The sequence below is a fragment of the Thermobia domestica genome, chromosome 16 (genome assembly GCF_964235325.1).
Source record: "Thermobia domestica chromosome 16, izTheDome1.hap1.1, whole genome shotgun sequence".
NCBI classification, from domain to species: Eukaryota; Metazoa; Arthropoda; class Insecta; order Zygentoma; family Lepismatidae; genus Thermobia; species Thermobia domestica.
Window position 1 is genome coordinate 47983136 of NC_137469.1, and position 20441 is coordinate 48003576.

The window sequence follows — 20441 nt, forward strand, 5'->3', positions numbered from 1 at the left end:
ATAAGTCAAACTCGAGGTCATATGTAAACTACTTTTACAAATGATTTACCAGTAGAGCACAAATTATTTACTAGTCTGACCATTCATTACTGTTCAAGATTGAATAAGCCAAACCGAGTAGCGTGTCTGAACAAAGGAGTGAGTTAGGGAAGCTAATACATAAGATTATTTGCATGAATAAAACCTACTTTAGATTTGTAATAAGGGATAAGAAATCTTAAACATCTGAGAGGTTATTTCGTTCACACAGTTACAGTTAAGAAATTGATAAGAGAATAAGATAGATTGGGCTAGAGCCTAAGTTGGGATAAAGCGGGAAGTATAAAACACATTTTTGTAATGAAAGTCTTGATTCTGAGCGAAAACAGTTAGTTGACCTTTGACCTCGAGTTAGACCGGTTTGCGGTCACTTCTTAAGATTGAGACCGAGATCAGTCGAATTAGCACCCTCAAGTTGCAGTTATTAATTTTTTTAAGAAGGGGTCATGACTACAAAACTTTTACTTTATTTAGATTACATATGGATAGAAATAAGTTTTTTCTAGCCCGTTCTTATGTAACAGGGGGGTTATGAAGGACGGGACCTACAGTTTAAAGTGGGTTACAAACCATTATTCGGTTTGAATCGGAGAGAAATTGTCCTCCAGCTGGGCTCAAACCTGGGACCCCTGCCTGATTACAAAAGTGACAGTTCTACAGACTCATCCACGGAGAACACCTGATAAAGATATATTGTACTGATATTGCATGTATTGTACCTGTGAATATTTTAAGAATCACTTTACAAGAAGAGAAAAAAAACTGCACAAGTTAAATCAGTACAAAGTACAGAAGATATACTTTATTCCTCCAAGTTAGTTCACAGAGTCAAAAATTTAGCGACCTAATTTAATTTGCATATAAATATAAGAAGTGAATAAAGATATGAATCAATTGAGTTCACTCTGGTTCTGAACCATTTATATTATTTTATTGGTTTAAATCAATTGTTTGCTTAACATACACATACAAATTCTATGAACTTCAATAGGAAAATAATTTTGGATCTTTGGATAATTTTGGATAATTTTAGCACCAGTCGAGCTAAAACTCGACTCGACTCGAAACTCGAGTCAAGTTTAGAGTCGAGTCAAAGGTAATTTTCTCGAGTGGAGTTCCGAGCCGAGTCACTGTTTTTGACGTCGAGTTTCGAGTGAGTCGAGTTTGATAAATGGCTCGCTTGTTCAGCTCGTTTTAACTTGTTTTGAAATAATGGTCTGATTAGACTGAAAAGCGAAAGCCATGAGAAATGTAAGCAGTAGTGTGGAATACTTTTAGTGTTGCTCACGACAAGGAACATTACTCGTATCTCGTCTCGTCTCGATAACGAGACGACAATATTTTTTTATGACGAGACAGCTTCAAGTGTCATGAGCATCAATATAAGTATATACTGTAGCTCTTACTATCAAAGCTGAGATTTGCACGGTCAAATTTTTGAGCTCAAGCAGAAGCCCAACCCGAGTGGTGATGTCAATCGGCTTGGCACTCGGTTCAACTGAGCGAACAACTCGAGCCGGATTGGTTCAAAGGAGCTATTAGCTCGGCCCAATCTCGGTTTAGACGAGCCGTCGACTGGCACAATTGAGCTTTTGGCCCGAGCTTGCTCGGTTGGGATGAGCTACCGACTCGGCTCAGATGAGTCACCAACTCAGCTGAGATGAGCCATCGGCTCGAGCCAGCTCCGCTGAAACGAGTTCATCGCCTCGGTTCGACTCGGCTCAACTGAACCGATTGCTCGAGTTGGCTCGGTTGGGTGAGCTGTTGGCTTGGCTCACTTCTCGGTTCGCCTCGATAGTGAATGAGCTATGAACCAAGCCGCTCGAGCCACTGACAACCCTAGACCCGAGCCGAGCAGTTTTGAACATGTTTGACCGGCGCCCTATAACTTTTAACAATTTTTGGCTCAAGCCTGAATACTTGCTTCTCCGGAACTCAAACCCAGATCCTCGTGAACAATGGCCTTGCCTCCTGAAGACTTCTCGGCGACCGAGATCGGAAGTCAACAGTTTTTAGTATACAGGTACACCTTGCCTACTTTCTTGGTTATACATGATGTTATAATAATAATAATAATAATAATAATAATAATAATAATAATAATAATAATAATAATAATAATAGTAGTAGTAGTAGTAGTAGTAGTAGTAGTAGTAGTATCATTGACCTATTATCTATGTTGGATACTTAAAAATATTAATTGAAACTACACACGACTCGACTCGAAACTCGACCTGAATTCGAGTCGAGTTGGAGGAATTTTTTCGAGCCAAGAACTCGAGCCGAGCTCAAAAATGTCTGCTTCGAGTCGAGTCGAGTTTCAAAGAAAACTCACTCGTATCCATTCCTACAGTGGAATAGATATGAAGATTGTGACCCGAGGTCTCGCTATGTATGTTCACAGTGTGTTCGAAAACGACATCAAATTGCTTAAGGTAATTAATCCTTACACGAGAACATAAAATGAAAGTTACGGGTCACTGTACTAAAAACATTCTCGCTTAAATTTCTTAGGTTAAATCATATTATGTTGCTGTCAAATACAACAAAACTTTAGGGCGTTTTCGGAAAACTCCAAAATATTGCTCGAGTTGTTGCTTTCTTGTACCGTTACGACCAATTTTCTGTGGACAATATATCTGAAATAACGCAACTGTGCACCAAGGTTGGTCTATAGGCTTTTTCATGTTTTCGTCCGAGGATTCACATCCCGAAGTTATTTCCTAACACCATGTGTATATATTATATTTGCTTATTTTCGAGTAACAAGATCTAGAAATGTTCGAGGCCCTAGTTCCACTTATATTTATTACCATAATGAAAACTTTAAAAAATTGTTCACGTAGTCTAAATTATAGTGACATTACTATGTCCGTTCTTCATTAGCTTGGTTGGTTTGGTGGGTTTAGAGTTTAGTGTCCCTTTCTTTACCGGTGTTATAAGAGACGTGAACCTTCAGTGGAATCCGAGTCCTTAGTGATCTGTTGATATTTCAAGGCTCTTCCGCCGGGTATCGAATCCAAGATCTGTGATCCAAAGGTGCGCGAGCTAGCCACTAGACAGACGAACGGGAAGGGTTATTGTATTTTTTAGAATGTTACCTATGTATGTTTATTCACGGGAAAGTTGGTTCATCGGGTTCAATCCATCGTTTCAATCTGTTGAATTTAGCTTGAAGTAAAGTTGATTTTTTTTATTACATCCAGAAAAATATGTGTTGAATAGCTAATGTTGCCAGAAAGTAGAAGTAACTACCTGTCACGAATTTAAAATCCCAGTTACTAGAGGGAATTGTGTAGTTTGTATCCATGCAAACGTCTCATACAAACAGTGCTGCAAAGGAAAGCTAAATTTCAACCATGATCTGTATCAAATTGTTGATTCTCCTCTTCAAAGTATATACTCTCCCCTATTTTCTACTGTTGAGGCAGTGTTGAGGCAAAGAGTTGGAACGTACTAATATGAAATTAATGGTTAACAATAATTATCTAACTAGAGTTACTAGTAATGAAGAAATTGGCGTTCTCTACCTGATCTTTGCTTTCGCAGTATACATCATACAGCGTGAAATCGCAAGAAGCAAATATTTCAAATTGTCTTGGAATCAAATATTCTTTCTTTGTAACATTTACAGAAAATCTATCCGCTCTGCAGAAACGGAGGAAAGAAATGGGATGAGGGTGGCATCCCGCGGCGTTCTACCACACCCATTGGAAAAGGACTTAAGAGGGGGAGGGAAATACCTGCCTGTCAGCAGGACATCTGTTCGCGAAGATCACATTGGAACACACAACCTTCAATATATAGTCCATTACAATGTTACTTTAAAAAGTTCATTACTCTTGATCTACGTCATTAAGCGTGAAATTGAAACAATCATTTCATTTATATTGCTTTTCTGTATACATATGAAAAATTTTAAGTTGGTACGTACCATATTTCGTTAGATATTTATGAAGTAAAGTTTACATGTTATCTTATGGGGACTGAGAAACCAGTGGCAAAAGGTATAAGATCCCCTTAAGCAATATCCCGATCAGTTTATCTTCCTCTAATCTAAAATTGTTCTTTTCTCTTCTACCATTTCTAATACCCTCTTATTGTTTTATTCCGCTCGACTCAGCTAATTTTCTCCATTCCAAGTACGAGGAATGTCCTGAAGTAAGTGTAACATGCGTCATAGGTACAAAAAATTTACATGAGTAAAATAAAGTAATATTACGTTGTCATGATATTTACGTACTCCTCAATCGTATAACAAGAATTTTCTAATATAAATGATTTTAACTTTTGCCTGAACCTTTTCATATTTTCTTCATACTTTATATCAATAGGCAACTTGTTGTACAACTTAACACCACCATAACTTACACTTTTTTGGTACATTGCTGACCGGTGATTACACAAATGAAAATCATTCTTATTTCGCGTATTATGATTATGTACATCCTTATTTGTTACGAATGCCGATGAGTGTTCTTTCAAATACAAAAAGAGATGATACAAATATAAACCATCCAGTGGAAGTATATTGACCTAATTAAACAAATGTCTACAAGAAAAATTCGGCTTCTTTTCACAAAGTATTCTTATGTATTTCTTCTGAATTTTGAAAACATTAAATCTCTGACTTGAATTTCCCCAGAACATGATACCATATTGCAAGATAGAGTTAAAACGCAAATGGTACAAGGTTTTAGCTAATTTTAAATTTACCTTCTTTCTAATAATCCTTAGTGCATCACATATTTAATTTAATTTATTAATAACTGATTCTTTATGAAATTCTCATGTCAGGTTATGATCTATAGTAAGACCTAAAAACGAACAGTGTGTTGTGTAGTTAATTTTATTTTGGTTCAGATATAGGTTAGGATATATTGGTTTAATATAACTACCCAGGTGTGTCGAGAAATAGTCACCTGTTGTATTTTCTTCGCTCCTACTTGTATGTTTGACACTGTCGATTTCGTTCTAATTACCATGACTTCTCTTCCTAACATTTATTTTCATCCCATATTCGTCACAGCCCTTTCTCAAGTTTTCTAACATCCTATTGATTTTCTATTTAGAGTCTTCATATGGTGGTTCAAAATTCACCTTATAAATATGTTCCGATACATGTCTCCTTTAACCTCAGTGTTGAAAAACTTTAACACTAATTATACTTTAAGATATATATATATTAATGAGAATGATAAACCATAAAAAAAGATCAATTACAGTAGATGGACATTTGCTTCTGTCGTGATTAACTTTTAGAAATCCTTAAGCTATAAAATTCGTGCTTCATCAATGCTGTTTAAAAGCTGGAAACCAAATAATATTGCCTTTTCCGTTGTAAATATTCGAACGTGGCATTTGTTATTTGAACATACATTTTCTTTCAGCAGTCTGTTACATATCTGAGCATCTGATTTGATGTTTTTTTCTAATGCACCTGTCATATACACTAAAGAATTTGAAGGGAATTTTCTAACTTATAACACAACAAAATACGAAATATGTTCACACATAACGTAGTCGCATACAATAAAGCTGTTGTGTGTGACACATATACACAAATCTGTGTGTCATACATATATTTTAAAAGGAACAAATATGAAAACGTGTTTTTCGTATGTGAAGTAAAGAGAAATAATATTGTTGTCCATCCCAAATAGGAAAATATTGATTGAAACGTCATATCGAGGTGGGACGAGGATGTTTTACACTGGAAATAAAATACATTTTGTGTTATTTGTGTCTGCCTATATTTTTTATTATTCTTTGCTTACTTTCTTTCTTACACATTCTCTCTCTTACTCAGTCTCTTTCCCTCTCTCTCTCTCATCGCTCTCTCTCGCTCTCTCTCCCTCTCCCTTGTTTTTCAGAATATTGTTTCCAAACAAGACTTCTGTCTGGTACATGTAGAAACGTTTATTAGCTTCTGGAGTAAGAAGTAGCTTGTGGTTTCACTCCAGGTGCATATGTGTGTGTGTGTGTGTGGTACTTTAGATTCGGCCAGTAGTTACGGAGAAGTAAACCAAATTTCGTGGACAAAATAGCCTATTGTACACGGAATAAAGATTACTATTTTTAGTGACAGAGCTCGGCCAGGGATAGGCAGGGTTTGCGACCGTCCCGATTCTGTCGAGACTGTACCGATTTCTGACTGATTTGTCCCGCGTGCGTCCCGACTGGACACTCGTCGGGACGCATATTGTCCCGACTTATCGATTTTCAAAGTTAATTAATGTTTTACTCGGTCATTCTTTTTTTTATATATATATAAACGAATAACTTATTCCTTTACACGCACAATTTTATGTATAGATTGCATTTAACAAATTTGTGTTTTAATTTGACTCATGAAAAAATAGCAGCTCGTCTTTAATTTATAGTTCTTCCCAATCGGAATACCCAAGAATAAGACTTGTTTATTTGATAGTCTGTTTTAGTCATTATTTAAAGCAAGGATGCAAATAACCATTTGCCCACTCGCTCGGGGCGATCGGTTCATCGGTGCGGGTGAGTATTTAATATCATAATGAAGGTAAGTAAATGATTTATATTGTGGGATGTGGGTTAGTAACTTTTTTCTTGGGCTAGTAACATTTTGTTACTTATTTGCATCCCTGGATTAAAAGTATTCATTTGTGAAAAAAAAGCAAACAGTTATTATATAGTTTTTCTATATAGTTTTTTTAAGTTGTATCTGGTGATTGTTAAGTGGATCACTGGGTGTTCTTGGTGCTATGCTAAACGCTGCTTGAATAGTGCGGCATTGCCAGATAGTGTCGGGTGTTTATTGATGCCAGATAATAAAGGGAGTAATCATGAAATTCTGCGTAAATACTTACTAGAAAATTATATTTTGACCCTTATCGCGATTCCTGTTCTCGAACTTCAACGCTAGAATCCAGGAATTTTCTTATTGTGACTACTACAGTAAACGTACACATTTGGCAATAACGCATTATGGCATTCTGTGCAAGTTCCTTCTCAAAATCTATTTCCTTAAATGTAAATTAACATTTAAATAAAAATATGAAACATAACACGAAAAACGGTCAAACAATATATCTACTTCGTGATAAGATTGTTATTTTAAAATACTTTACACACACAAATAAACATTTCATGAAACGGAGCACTTCTAGTAAGATCTAACAGCAAGTTTCATCTTGTGTGCTCATTCTAAAACGAATCAAATATTTTCTTTTATTTGTTACATTTTTCGATATCAGGAGACACAACCAAATGAATCAGTGTCTTGTGCTGTAGCTGAAACATTACTCTAGCTTATAGTATATACAATATTTATAATATGTAACGTTTCATTGCGCAGTAGTTAAGGGAATGAGATAAAATATGTACTGACTTCCGGGTGGTTATCCACCTTAAATAAATAAAAATTACAATTGTTTCGGTTTGAATTTGTTGTATGATGATAACTGGAGCAACCCAAAAGCATAAAAAGCATAATAGCAATTACACATATGGTTGGTACCTTGAACATGATTGTGGTTGTGTAAGGGTCCAGAAGATAACTAATTTTAAAAGTATACTAAAACATAATTTTAGAAAATAACGCATAAACATAATTTAAAATATATAGCATAATTCTTGGAAATTCTATTTAACTGCAAGTTTAACATATGCTATATTCATATTTTTTTTTAAATATATATTTACAATGCAAAATCATTGAGAACATAACAATGCAACAATGAAAAGCTTAGTTTTATTTCTGTAAAGTTTTCGGTGTAATCCTTTGATGTGAAAAAAGAAAAGAAGAAAACTTTCCGCCAACAATCAATGAATAGTACACAAGAACTCCACACTATATTGTTTTGTGTACCTCTTGAACTTGAACACTTTCTGTACTTTTTGTGCACCTTTCTGTATATTTTCCCTTTCTGTATATATGCACCTCTAAGGTGCACACAAGTGATAGAAAAAACTGATTCGAGCAAAGCATATCTCTTTACAGTGCATTAAGTAGAAAGTTCATTAAATATGAAAGAAATTGCTTCATAAAATATTAATAAACAGATCAAGATATTTAGATTATTTAATGTATAGTAAATATTCTACATTTTACACGATTAATGTAAAACAATGATTGAAATTAACAATAAAGCATAATAAAGCATGATTCGAAAAAAAAAGCATAATTAAACGAAAAATAAAGCATAATCTGGGTTGCTCTAATAATAACCAAAGAATAAGACTCCACTTTTAGTAATACTTTTTGTCAATAATTCCTTAGCAATGTTATGTACTCATTTGTGATTATATATATATATATATATATATATATATATATATATATATATATATATTGTCAACCCAAGTATATTTGGAATATTTAGTTTATTGAACATTTGAAGTTAATCTAATTAGAAGCATATTTTGTTAGGTAGAAATTATATCTTGCTTAAAGTCATGCATCAGAATTAAGAAAGATTGTAGACAAATGTAAACATTACAAAAGCATGCTGTATGTTATATTTATGTAATAATCCTAAAGACATGAGTTTGCAAATGAAGTAATGTTGTGATGACAAGAAGGAGAATTGAAAAAAAAAAAAAAAAGTCATGTCATGATTCTTTGTAAGTGTTTGTTAAGAATCACAAATGTCGGATATGTCAAAACTGTCAGACTTGCAGATGTAGGATTTCTGGAGATTTCGATTACTGGATGACAATGCAAAAACCACGAGGTTTCAACAACAAAATAGGACAACATAAAGATGTCATCAGATGATGCAGCGAATTTCGAAAACTGAAAAGAAGAATAAAAACCTTGTAAAGGATGGAACCGGTGAGAGTGGAAGAACAATTGGAGAGCAGTTGAGATCGATGGATCAGAGACACGTTAAGTTCTTGACTAGCTTATCACTCAAGTAACCAGAGAAGCACTAGGTGGCTGTCCATCCACCGAGGCTACATTGTATGGAAGGAAGAGTTGTCCATCATTCCAAGGAAGCAACGCAGAACCTTGAAGGTATGTGTTCCTATCTAGAACTGTTGCCAGTGATAAATAGCCAGAATCGTTGATATTGTGATCTGATATAGTCTTGACATATCAGTTCAATACACACTCTGTACACTTGACATTAATCGTTTAGGTTGAAAATACATGAGTTTTGACTTACGTAAAACTGATTTGTTATTTGCATTTATAACCTCTCGCAAAAACAATATTACAATTAGACAATTCCCATCCATTTCAGAGAATGGATTGAAGGTGCTTTCTTGCGTCATAACGCATCCATCCCCGTAATTAAAGCACGACGCAGGGAAGTTCTCAATATATATTTCCTATATTGCTTATACCTAATGATGAGAAGTGGGTGGGAAAATAAAAAAATAAGGCGCCGCATTCATTCAGGTTTGTGTTATTCAGTTCATTATTTACATTGTTTTCAATGACTTGCTGTACGTATGGTGGTCGTCTCCGGGGAGAGGGGGGGGCTCCAACACCCATTGTCCCGTCCCGATTTTTTCTTAGGAAAAGTTTGGCAACCCTGGGGACAGGCTTGGCCTTAATATGAAATACATTATTTCTCAGTAACTACTGATATTATTTGAACGAAATTTAATGAGCAAGTAGTCCGTTGTCCAATGAATAAAGACCACGAACGAAGACAGCCTCGGCTCAGTTTGCATGCGATATTTCATATCTCGCTAAACACTAGCCGGATACAAACGAAACTTGGCGAGCAAGTAGACCGATTACAAAGACTATGCTCCACAGTTTTGCGCACTGGGAGCTTTACCCGGGAGTTCGATTCACCCAGCTTGTTTATTTTCATTGCAACGTTGGGGATAAATACTTCCTTTCGTTACAAGTTTCAAAATTCTCGAATTTCTGATTGGTCACACACTTTACCGAGAACACAGACATATAGGCTATGTACAGATAGAATGATTCATGATAAAAACCAGTGGCGAATCTAGCCCGGGACCGGGAGACCAAGGCCCCTTCGTTTTTAAGTAACAAAATTAATTTAAGCTACCTTTTATATATTTTTGAAAGTTTATAGTAAACTTATGATATACCTATCATAGTGTGGGTTCAGCTTTCCCCCAGCTTTTATCTTCTGGATCCACCACTGATAAACACGTTTATTTTACAGAAGATAATAAAAATTTTCTAGTTACTCCCCTTTAGGGCATCTGTGTAATCATCGACTTTTGGTGATTGATATTATAATAACAGTATTTGGGCAGTTGAAAAGTTGTATGCACATTGGTGATTAAAGCATGGTGCTTTTAACATTCGATTACTTTCATGTTTCTAATGAACAAAGACCATGGTGTCACTTCTTTTCTTTTTCTTTCTTCTTTTTTTTTAGCTTTTAGGATGCATATATCAGAAGTATTTTTATTCTACAGTTAGTATGGGGTGTGGTTATCAAAGAGAGACTCTCATTGTGATTGATATTGTCTTATGTTACAACACATGTTAATGATTAGGCCAATGTAGATTTTATTGGCCACTTCAAACCACTTAACACGGTATTATCTTGACAACGGTTTAACAGATTTTAATTCTTATTGCACCAAATGAAAGTTCTGTTCTCAGATAAAAAAATTATGTTCAGTATCATTTTTTCATATGAGCGGCAATTAAAAAGGTACGAGGTACTTTTTATATTATCTGGTATCAAAATCTGTTTCCAGTAAAATTACAAGGAAACTATCAAAAAATTTAGATAATTCAAGACATTTAATTGGTTGTTAAAAAAATCTAAATTGGCCTAATCATTGAAAGATACATGTGTTGTAATATAAGACAATATCAATCAAATTGATAGTCTCTCTTTGCTAACCACTCCACATATTAGTACTGTAGAATAAAAACTGAAGTTTGATATACGGGTATCGAACGCAATGAGTCAACTTTGGCATACACCTTTACAGACCCCTGATAAATAACGAAAGTGTGCTCTTTCTTGACATTGGTATGGGTTACAAAGTAACAAAGTTTCAAAAGTAATAACTAACGTGCAGAAAATAGCGTTGTTTGAAAAGTTTCTTTTAACTGTAGAATAATCAAATTCTGTCTTTACTAGAAGTTCCTGATTATATTTCTGAATTGACATCTTACAAAGGCTCAATATTTTAGAAACCTAATAATTACTGTTTTTGTGTAAACTTTCGAAAAGGAGATCATTTTTGTAATAGCATAGTAAAAATAATTTGGTATCTATGAAAACCTCTAGAGATGAAATCTAGTTCGAAATTTATGCCTGGAAATCAAAATGACGATTCACGCTCGGTTCTTTTACGGAGTCATTTAAATGTAGTTATCCCTACTGACCGTTCCATTCAGCTTATCGGCTCGGTAGCTCAGTGGTAGAGTGTTTACCTCTGGTGCGTGGTGTCCCTGGTTCGATCCCAGCTCGCGTCAACTGGGATTTGTGGTGAACAAACACCGTGTTCGCGGGTTTTCTTGGGGTTTTCCCATTTCCTCCCACTTTATTCATTCCTCATCATCACCATCTCCTTTCGAAAACGTTCTTCTGAAATGTTCACCATTATATCACTTATATCGAAGTTTTTGCTGCTATAGCTTGTTAATAGTTGATATTTCAAAAAACTGGTTACTGAGCAATTTCTGTAACTTAATTCAAAATCTTTCAAATGATATATTGAAATATCACAATATAATGATCGGTAATGGAGGATTTTATCATTTAAACAAAACTAGGTATCTCGACACGGTGGATATTTTGATCATGTCACCGTAAGGTTTATGTCTTCTGGTCAAGAATCTCCCGGAGGTTTTTCTTCATTTTTTATATACTATACGTAAGCACAAATCCAAAATTCATACTGGTGTTAGGAAGTAAAATAGTTTTACTCTAACCCCATTGGCTAAGACGAGAACTAACAGTCTGCCACTTCGGGGACCATCATCTAACGCAGTTTTTGCTTTTAAATTTGTAGTGGACACGTGTTTGACTTATTCAGATATACTTTCCCGGAATGTGCCTCTGCATAGCTTGTCGTAGTATTGTAAACTACCGTATTCCGTGAATTTACAGAGCTGGTACTGAATTCAAGAAGAAGAATTACTTTAGCTTTTTGCATCACTGATATCTTTGCTGTAGCCTGTGTACTTTATTTTGACCCACAAACTTTTATTTTTCTTCTTCTTCTTTTTTTTCAGGTGGCAACAGGAGGAGGTACGATGTCACATTATTTCAACCTACACATTGTAGTTCCAACAGCGTTTATTCTAGGCAGTGGCGAATATCATATAGAACAAGGAAGTACGATAAGCCTTGTCTGTATTATAGAAAATGTAAGTAAAATTTCTTAATATAATGATTCTTTTAAATAGAGCGATTCCTGATATTGTCAAAATTGTATTTTAGAGAGTTAATCAAACTCTGATTATACGGTTATAGGCTATACGGTTTGTAAAAGTAAAAAAGCTTAATGAATATGAATATGAATATGAATATATATATGCAAGGGCACCCATCAGGGGGACAAGGTGGGGCGCTCGTTCCCCCTAAAAGGAGATCGTACTTGGGAATATCGAAAGCCCAATAGAATTTTTACATTAGTAATAGCAAAATTTGAAACTATATTTGAAACCTCGCTTATATTTCCCCCCTTCGAAACCACAACATGGGCGGCCTTGTACATAGGGTGTTTCAGATAAAACGTCCAGTGCTTATAAATCAGAAACGGGTGGGAATGAAAAGATGAAACAAAAACTGAGGCAGGAAAATGTCATAGAACACATCACATGGTGTTGTTGTGGTGACCCCCTCAGGGCCCTCCTTGAAGGGGGCCTAGAGGCCAACTTTAAATATTCAAATGGGAAAATGTATTGAATCATACCTCATTCGGTAGTCCTTGCAAAACGAAACAACTTTTGTAGAAAACAATTTTCGATTTGGGCCACCGTTTTCAAAATGGCCGCAAAAAGTGGGTTCTGTTTCAGATAAAAAGTCCAATGCTTATAAACCAAAAACGGCTGAGAATAAAAAGCTGAAAGAAAAACAGAGGTTTGAAAATGTCATAGGGCACATTACATGGTGTTGTTGTGGTGACACCCAGGACCCTCCTTGAAGGGGACGTAGAGGCTAACTTTAAATGTTCAAATGGAAACATGTATTGAATATTACCTCATTCGGTAGTCCTTGAAAAACGAAACAACTTTTGTAGGAAACAATTTTCAATTTGGGCCACCGTTTTCAAAATGGCCGGAAGAGTTGTTCCTGTATCAGACGAAACGTCCAGCGCTTATAAATCAAAAACGGCTGAGAGCAAAAAGATGAAACAAAAACTGAGATAGGAAAGTGTCATAGGGAACATATGGCACAGGAAATGGCGGTTTCCAGTTGCTAATTCCCAATAATAGTGCTAAATATCTTAGGTATTCTTACATGAAATTTAAACATACATGAATGTGAAATTTTCCATTTATATATATATATGCTCAAATTTGGAGCTTTGAAGAAATGTGCGCCATTTGTCCGATATTTCGCATGAGTTGCTTTCTAAACCTATACTTTCAAAATCACTGTTCGGATTTAAGCAACAGTAAGTATCATCAATTATCTACTTGAGAAAGAACGTCAAACAAAATTATGAAAACACACTAATATTCAGTGCTATCACATTTTTTGGCTTCAACGGACTTGATCCAGCTTGCTTCAAGTAATTGAACATCTTAGAAATAGGTAGAAACATATTGGTTGCTGAAAGATCCAGTTCGGTTTTCTTAACTGCATTAACGTCTAAAAGCATTGCCCACACAGAAATTACAAGGGCCCCAAAATAGAAAATAGTCACCTGGAGTTATATCTAAACTATGGTATGGATAAAAGTAACTCTATAAAACCATTTTCCTTGATAGCCCTCCGATTTAAATAAAGTGCAGACCTTTGTCGTGGAATAATTACTCTCATACTGACGATTTGTCACTGCGTTTCTGTTTAACAGCCTCTTAGTTTAGAAACAAAAAGGTTATATTTTGGCAAACGTACGTATGAAGTTAAAATAGTTTGAGAGAGATAGGTGGTAACATATTTTAGAACAAGACTGTACATAAATAAATTTTTCATATAAAGTAAGTCACAAGTGTGATTCAGAAAGTAGTGCCTCCAAGGTGATACTTTTATTTGTGTTTGACAGATAACACCGATACAGGTATCAGTGAAAAGCTTTTAATGTCAGCTACAAATGGTGGGATCATTTTTGAACATAGTCCTCATTACGGGCAACACACTTGCGCTAACGCGAAACAAAGTTTTTCATGTCATCGGCGAAGAATTCTGATGGTTGCTAGAGACAACTTTGCCGAACTGTTGTTTCCACCTCCGTGTCAAAACTGTACCGTTGGCCTTTAAGGTGGCCAAATCTAAATCAGGTAGAGTAACAAAATATTTGAACTGTTCAAAGGAGTTTATACTGTGAAATATACGTTAGCAATTGTCAAAAACATTTAAAAGAAAATATTCAACAATTTAAAATCGCTTCAAAACATAATACACATTAAAAATAATATAAATACACATTGCGGAGTGAGACTCCGCGCGCATGGTTTGATGTTACAATTAAGCACGTGTGCGTCATTTTCATTAGCCGATTGCTCACTTTCAGAATTGTGATCGCTTTCTTCGACTATGTCTACATGACTATCATCTGAAGCTCCTATTTCATCTTCTAGTATAGTAGCAATATCCGTTCTTGTTCTTTTTCGTCCATATTTGTGTACACCGCACGCTGGGGCAAGCTCGTCAACTTTGAAAACACTAAAGCATACGCGTGGAGCGACATTTCGCACTAGAAACCGTTTGCTCAGAGCAAACTACCAGCAAACTACTGATCAAATTCAGTATAGCCAGTGTGCGCGTGATTGTGAAGGGGGAAGCTACACGGCAGGTTACACCTGGCGGTGGCCTATCAAATTAAGAACTAAAAGTTCTCCATCCGCTGAGTGTGACTCCGCGGTGCGTGCTACGGAAGCTTAAGTTTGAGGAAGAGCCAAAAGTCGCAGACCACAAAATCCAGACTATAGGCAGGATGAGTCAGAATGTCAACAACACTTTGCTAGCAGATGGGATAACTTTGAATTTTTTTGCGGAAGAGAGGACGTGTGGCGGTATTCCATCGACTGACGATTTGTTTACGGGTCGTCTAATGGTGTATCCACGACTCGTTGCGGTTATGAATGTTCATGGGCGCACAACCTTCCGCAGGCAGAAATTCAATGACAGCTCGGACGTCACCTTTAAATGCTATGGATTGCTCCAATACTCTGGAATCAGAAAAGATAAGAAGATGAAATGAGTGACAATCTGTAGCAAAATTATCAGTGTATTAATGATAAACAGTTCAGAACGTTAGTAGTACTATTGGTCAAGTAGTGGGCTTGGAGACCTTGCTTTCTGAATCAACCTAGTATAATATGCATATTGCATCAAAGTATGTAAATGTTCGTGACTGCTCTCGTATATCGTTCTCTTCTAAACACTCCTGGAGGCGTCCCTGATTAAATAGAACTATACAACCTTATTGTAGTGTAAAAAAGCTGTAATTACATAGCAATATACCCGATCGCGTCTAATTATACGCTTACGGTAGCTGAAAAATTACAGTATATTGCAATAGGAAGATAAGTGAAATCCAACATCCAGTTTGATATTATTCGAACAAAAAAGTAAACAAGAAAAAAAGTATTATTTCTTCTGAAAAAAAAAAATAATGCATGTTACCCTACAGAGGGAGATCTTTTCTCAAAGCTTGTGATCATTATGTTGGAAAAACAATTTTTGTTCCTTCATAAATATTTTGATTCAATTTTCCTCTGTTTTCACTCTTGTCTAGTACAGTGTAATTCCGAAGAGAGAGAGAGAGAGAGAGAGAGAGAGAGAAAGAAAGAAAGAAAGAAGGAAAAATAGGGAATGAAGAGAGAGAAGAAAGATAGGCAGAGCTGGCGAGATGACGCAAGAAAGCAAGCGAAGCGGGACCAGAAATTCTGTTGTTTTGTGATGTTAGGAATCCGGAACACTGCTTTGCTTTTAGGCTGGATAAAAATCTGTTTCTGATCAAACTCTGAGCGTTTCTCCCACCCAGCCAGCTGCTCTCTGTCCCGTATTCACTCTAGGCAAAGAGGCGATGCCCATCAAATAGAGTGTTCGACAATGTAAACATTATCCAGTCATTTTTCTTGTTTTAGAAAATTTTCGAGCTGTTTTCTCTTTTTCAAAAAAAAAAAAAAAAAGTTCCTCTTTTCATTCATTTCAAACTGTGTACTTTTACTGTTAGTTTTAGGCTTAAGTAAATTTGTTGATTGTATTTCCTACTTACCGAAGTTTATCTCCATTATACCTTTATGTTGTTTCCCTCCTTTCTTTCTTTCTTTTTTCTTTTTTTCTTTTTATCTTTTTCTTTCTTTCTTTCTTTCTTTTTTCTTTTTCTTTTTATCTTTTTCTTTCTTTCTTTCTTTCTTTCTTTCTTTCTTTTTTTTTTTTTTGAAAATGTTTTGCAATCTACTGGAATCAATAAAAGCGAGATACACACTTACCTTTTAGGTCGAACTATTGATAGATATTTACAATGTAATTGGGATTTTTTTTTTTATAAGCGAATAGAATGAAAATTATTTCCTTACAATTAATTGTCTTTGATTAAAGAAATTAAATTACTGAGGTCCGGGTGTGCATGACCATCTTCCAAGTTTATCTCTTCGAGTTAAATAATCTTTTGACAATCGCCTATTCAGTCTTCATTATAGCTTACAACGAAACTTTGCTTTCTCGTATAATCTTCAATTTAACTTCTAGTTTATTGCAAACCACTCCAGTAAGTTCTTATTGAGAATTTTACGTTAATTTATTTAAAGTACATTTATTATTTCTGCACAAAGAATACTTTGTATTTTTTTATATTTTCATCTGTGACTATTAGGATGAACTTTTGTAGCAGTTTTCTACTTTCTTCTTCGGACTAGAACATTACAAAAAAGCAGTTTCTGCACAATATAAAACAACATTTGAAGTAGTACAAAATTACATGATCGTTGTAAGTGCTAAACAAATTAATACATTTCATTTTTTAAAAAAAATTCTTTGCTTGGAAAATATAGTAAAAGAAAATAATTATAATTTAGAGTTGCTGGTGTTCATTTACCACCTTTAGGAGCTACTTGTGCAGTAACTAACAAACGCAAATACCAATCAAGTGTGTTGTAAATAATATACAGTGCCAGGGGGTCACCGTGTCTAGAACCCCCCAAAGCATCCCAACTCAACACACATTTGTACACATTCTCAATAAAACTATGTTTGTTTTAACAGGGAAATGATTGATGTAGCATGAAAATTTGATCTGACACTTTATCTGTATTCTTTCTTTTTATAAAAGCAATCTCGTTCTATTATTTTGTTTCTGAAAACATGGTTGGAAGTATTTTTTTCATTTACTCGTTCAATACTACATATACGTAGTGGGTTGTACTATTGAACCCGTTCTCTCAAAGCTTGGATACTTTCCAACAGAAATTTCTATGTTCACGCCTATATCTTTATTCGACGCAGACTGCACATACACTTTCTGTGACAAGTATGGTATGTATAAGGTAATGTCCTGTATCTCGAAAATCAAAGAGATACAGAGAAACTGTTTCTTGCGTTTTCAAATCAGCATACTATATCTGCGCACGTGGTCTCTGGTTTTATTACCCGTAATGATTGGAATCCCAGTCCTGCCTCGTTTAGCCTCGGTAAGCGTTTAGCCTCGGTTTACCTTCAGTACATTCCAGAGCATAACTACCAGTGTAAATAGTTTATCCTCATTTTCATATTATGTAGATACGTTATACTTTTATTGAGGAATTTCTTTTCTCTCTCGTAGTATATGTAAAACACAAGTTAACAATTTATATTTCTCATATACACTAATGGTCACCGCGTTATTACTCCTGCATTCACATTTATGTGAATGCAAAATACGTTAATTTTCCGATGCTTCAGACAACATTTTTTAAAAAATTTTCCCATTTATTTTCTAAAATCAATTGCTCCCCAAATGGAATAGTGATGACGCAGACATTTTAAGAACATCGAAGGAGAAAAAAAGTGAAATAATTCACAGAGTTACAAACAAAATCTTTATGTAATAAAATATATAAACTACACAATAGAAAAACATTCTAGTGATAGTAGCGGACCTATACAGAAGGAGACGATTATTCAGTTTTAGAGTCATTCATTAAGTTTGAAACTAGGTTGTTATTTTATTCGTGTAATGGGGATAGGAAGAGAAATAAAATTGTCATGATATTTTGAGTGGATCATCAGGCTTACCAATTTAGTGCATATTGTTTCCCAATGAAAGCCAGATGAAATTCTTGTTTTAACAACATGTGAGTTGAAGCATCCGGACAGTTTCATTCTTCTTTCTTTCCGTCTTTTCCCACTCTTGTGGGGGGTTGACGTTTCTGATGCGTCTTCTCTATAAAGCTCTGTCTTAGAATTGCCTACATATTAAAAATTTCTTCCTGATGTCACTTACTTAACCATACCTATCCATTTTCTTCTTGATCTCCCTCTCTCTCTCTCTTGCTAACGGTAAATGCAACAAAATAATTATGGACTAAATTATGAAATGAGAATGTGACGGTAACTGGAAAAAGCAGGAAACAACCAACTCACAAGCTACTGACCACCAGAAATTAACATATACTTGCAATGAACCCAGATTACTTTTGTACGAAATGTGGATCTAAAATTATTGTTCCCGTCTCCGCTTAAACTTATATCAATTATCGAAACATAATTACATTTTGTCTTAATAATACGTTTATAAGCATAATAATTATAACTTTCAGTAAGAACTGCAACAATATTTAGCCCTCTCCTCTGATCTAGTGGCAAGCACTTCTGCCTTTGGGGCACGTAGTAGAATATGGGATTCGATTCGGTCCGGGAGAATTTGTAATAATTAAAGAAAAGTTTCAATACAATACAACAAATATACAACTTTGTTCGAAAGTCAAAAATTTCCTGGGGAGGATGAGCTTCCACGATACATCCCTATTTGTATAGGTGTAGAGTAGTGGTTTTTAATCTTGGGGAGGGGGGGGGGAGGGTGAAGAGCAAGCAAAGGAGTACAAGGCATTAACAGAAACAAATTTCACTGGTAATTACAAATATTACGAAGATTTTGACAGATTAACTATATATACCGTGCAAACACAAAATAACTATAATTAGTAAGAACTGTAGTTGCGTTAAGAACAAGGAAGATAAAAGAAATAATACTACACTACAATGGTATGCAGGTGTTTGCCGGAAATATAAATTAGTAAGGATCATCATTAAAAATTTGAGAATTTAATTTTATATCTGAAATTGTAAAAGGATTCAGACTAAAGAGAGGCAAGGAGCAGGCCCGTATCCACGGGGGGCTAGGCCCCCCTAAACTTTGGCTGGTCCCCTAAAAGTTTCATGGTAGGCTTGCAAATGAACTATAACATGGTGATGAAGTAAAATATGATTGGGTCGGGCCCCCCTAACTTCTATCGCCCCCCGTAAATTTTTGGGCTGGCTACGGGCTTGGCAAGAAGTAAGTTGAAGTACGGAGTGTTCACAAAGAATGTCGCCAGTAAACAAGGATAGGACCATTGCCATAGAGAAATAGATATAGCCATAGATAAAGTAATATTTTTGTAAGGAATTAGTGTCCATTTCTTCAACCATGTCTCTCTTAGGTTTAGTGCATAATCGTGGGACGTTAAATTTAAAAACAAATCATAGATCAACTACACGTATTACATGCAGAATAAGAATATGGGGTTCACTTTATAAAATTATTTTATATCGGCTACCTTACTTTTAATAATGTTATATTATGCTCTAGAGGGATAAGGAATGCCGGAAACTCCATAACGAGGAACTACAAAATTTATATCGTTTACCAAATATTGTTAGGATAGTCAAGTCTAGGAGGCTTAGGTGGACAGGTCATGTAGCCAGATTGGAAGAAAGTAGGAACGCTTTCAAAGTTTTAACTGAATATCCAATCGGAAATCGACCATTAGGAAGACCTAGGCGCAGATGGGAGGACAATATTAAGATAGATCTCGCAGAAATAGGAATACAAAGTAGAAACTGGATCCAATTGGCTAAGGATAGAAGTCAATGCAGAGTGTGGCATTAACCTGCGGGTTCCATAGACCATAGAGTTAGTTAGTTAGTTATGTTGTGGATAGCTATTTTATAGCCAAATAACTTTGACAGACTGATAATATGCCAGGAAACTCATACGTCATGAAAAGAATTATTCATAGAAGAAATTGCACGGATGTGTGAGAAGATAGGGTAGTGTAGGACAGTAAAGTAGGTTAGTTGAGTAGGATAAGGTAGGATAGGTTCGGTGTGCTT

At 35.4% G+C, this 20441-nt stretch overlaps 1 protein-coding gene across 3 annotated transcripts in view; it reads left to right on the top strand.

Annotated features, from left to right (window-relative positions):
• The window catches only part of LOC145673054 (muscle M-line assembly protein unc-89-like), a 670772-nt gene that overhangs the window by 576431 nt on the left and 73900 nt on the right, over window positions 1–20441 (top strand). For all 3 annotated transcript variants that reach the window (XR_014128711.1, XM_081742394.1, XM_081742395.1), the window contains exon 6: window positions 12206–12340. Coding sequence is in view for 2 of the 3 variants with exons in the window: in XM_081742394.1 (XP_081598520.1) it covers window positions 12206–12340 (135 nt within the window). In the remaining variant the exon portion in view is untranslated. The remainder of the gene's footprint in view (window positions 1–12205; window positions 12341–20441) is intronic.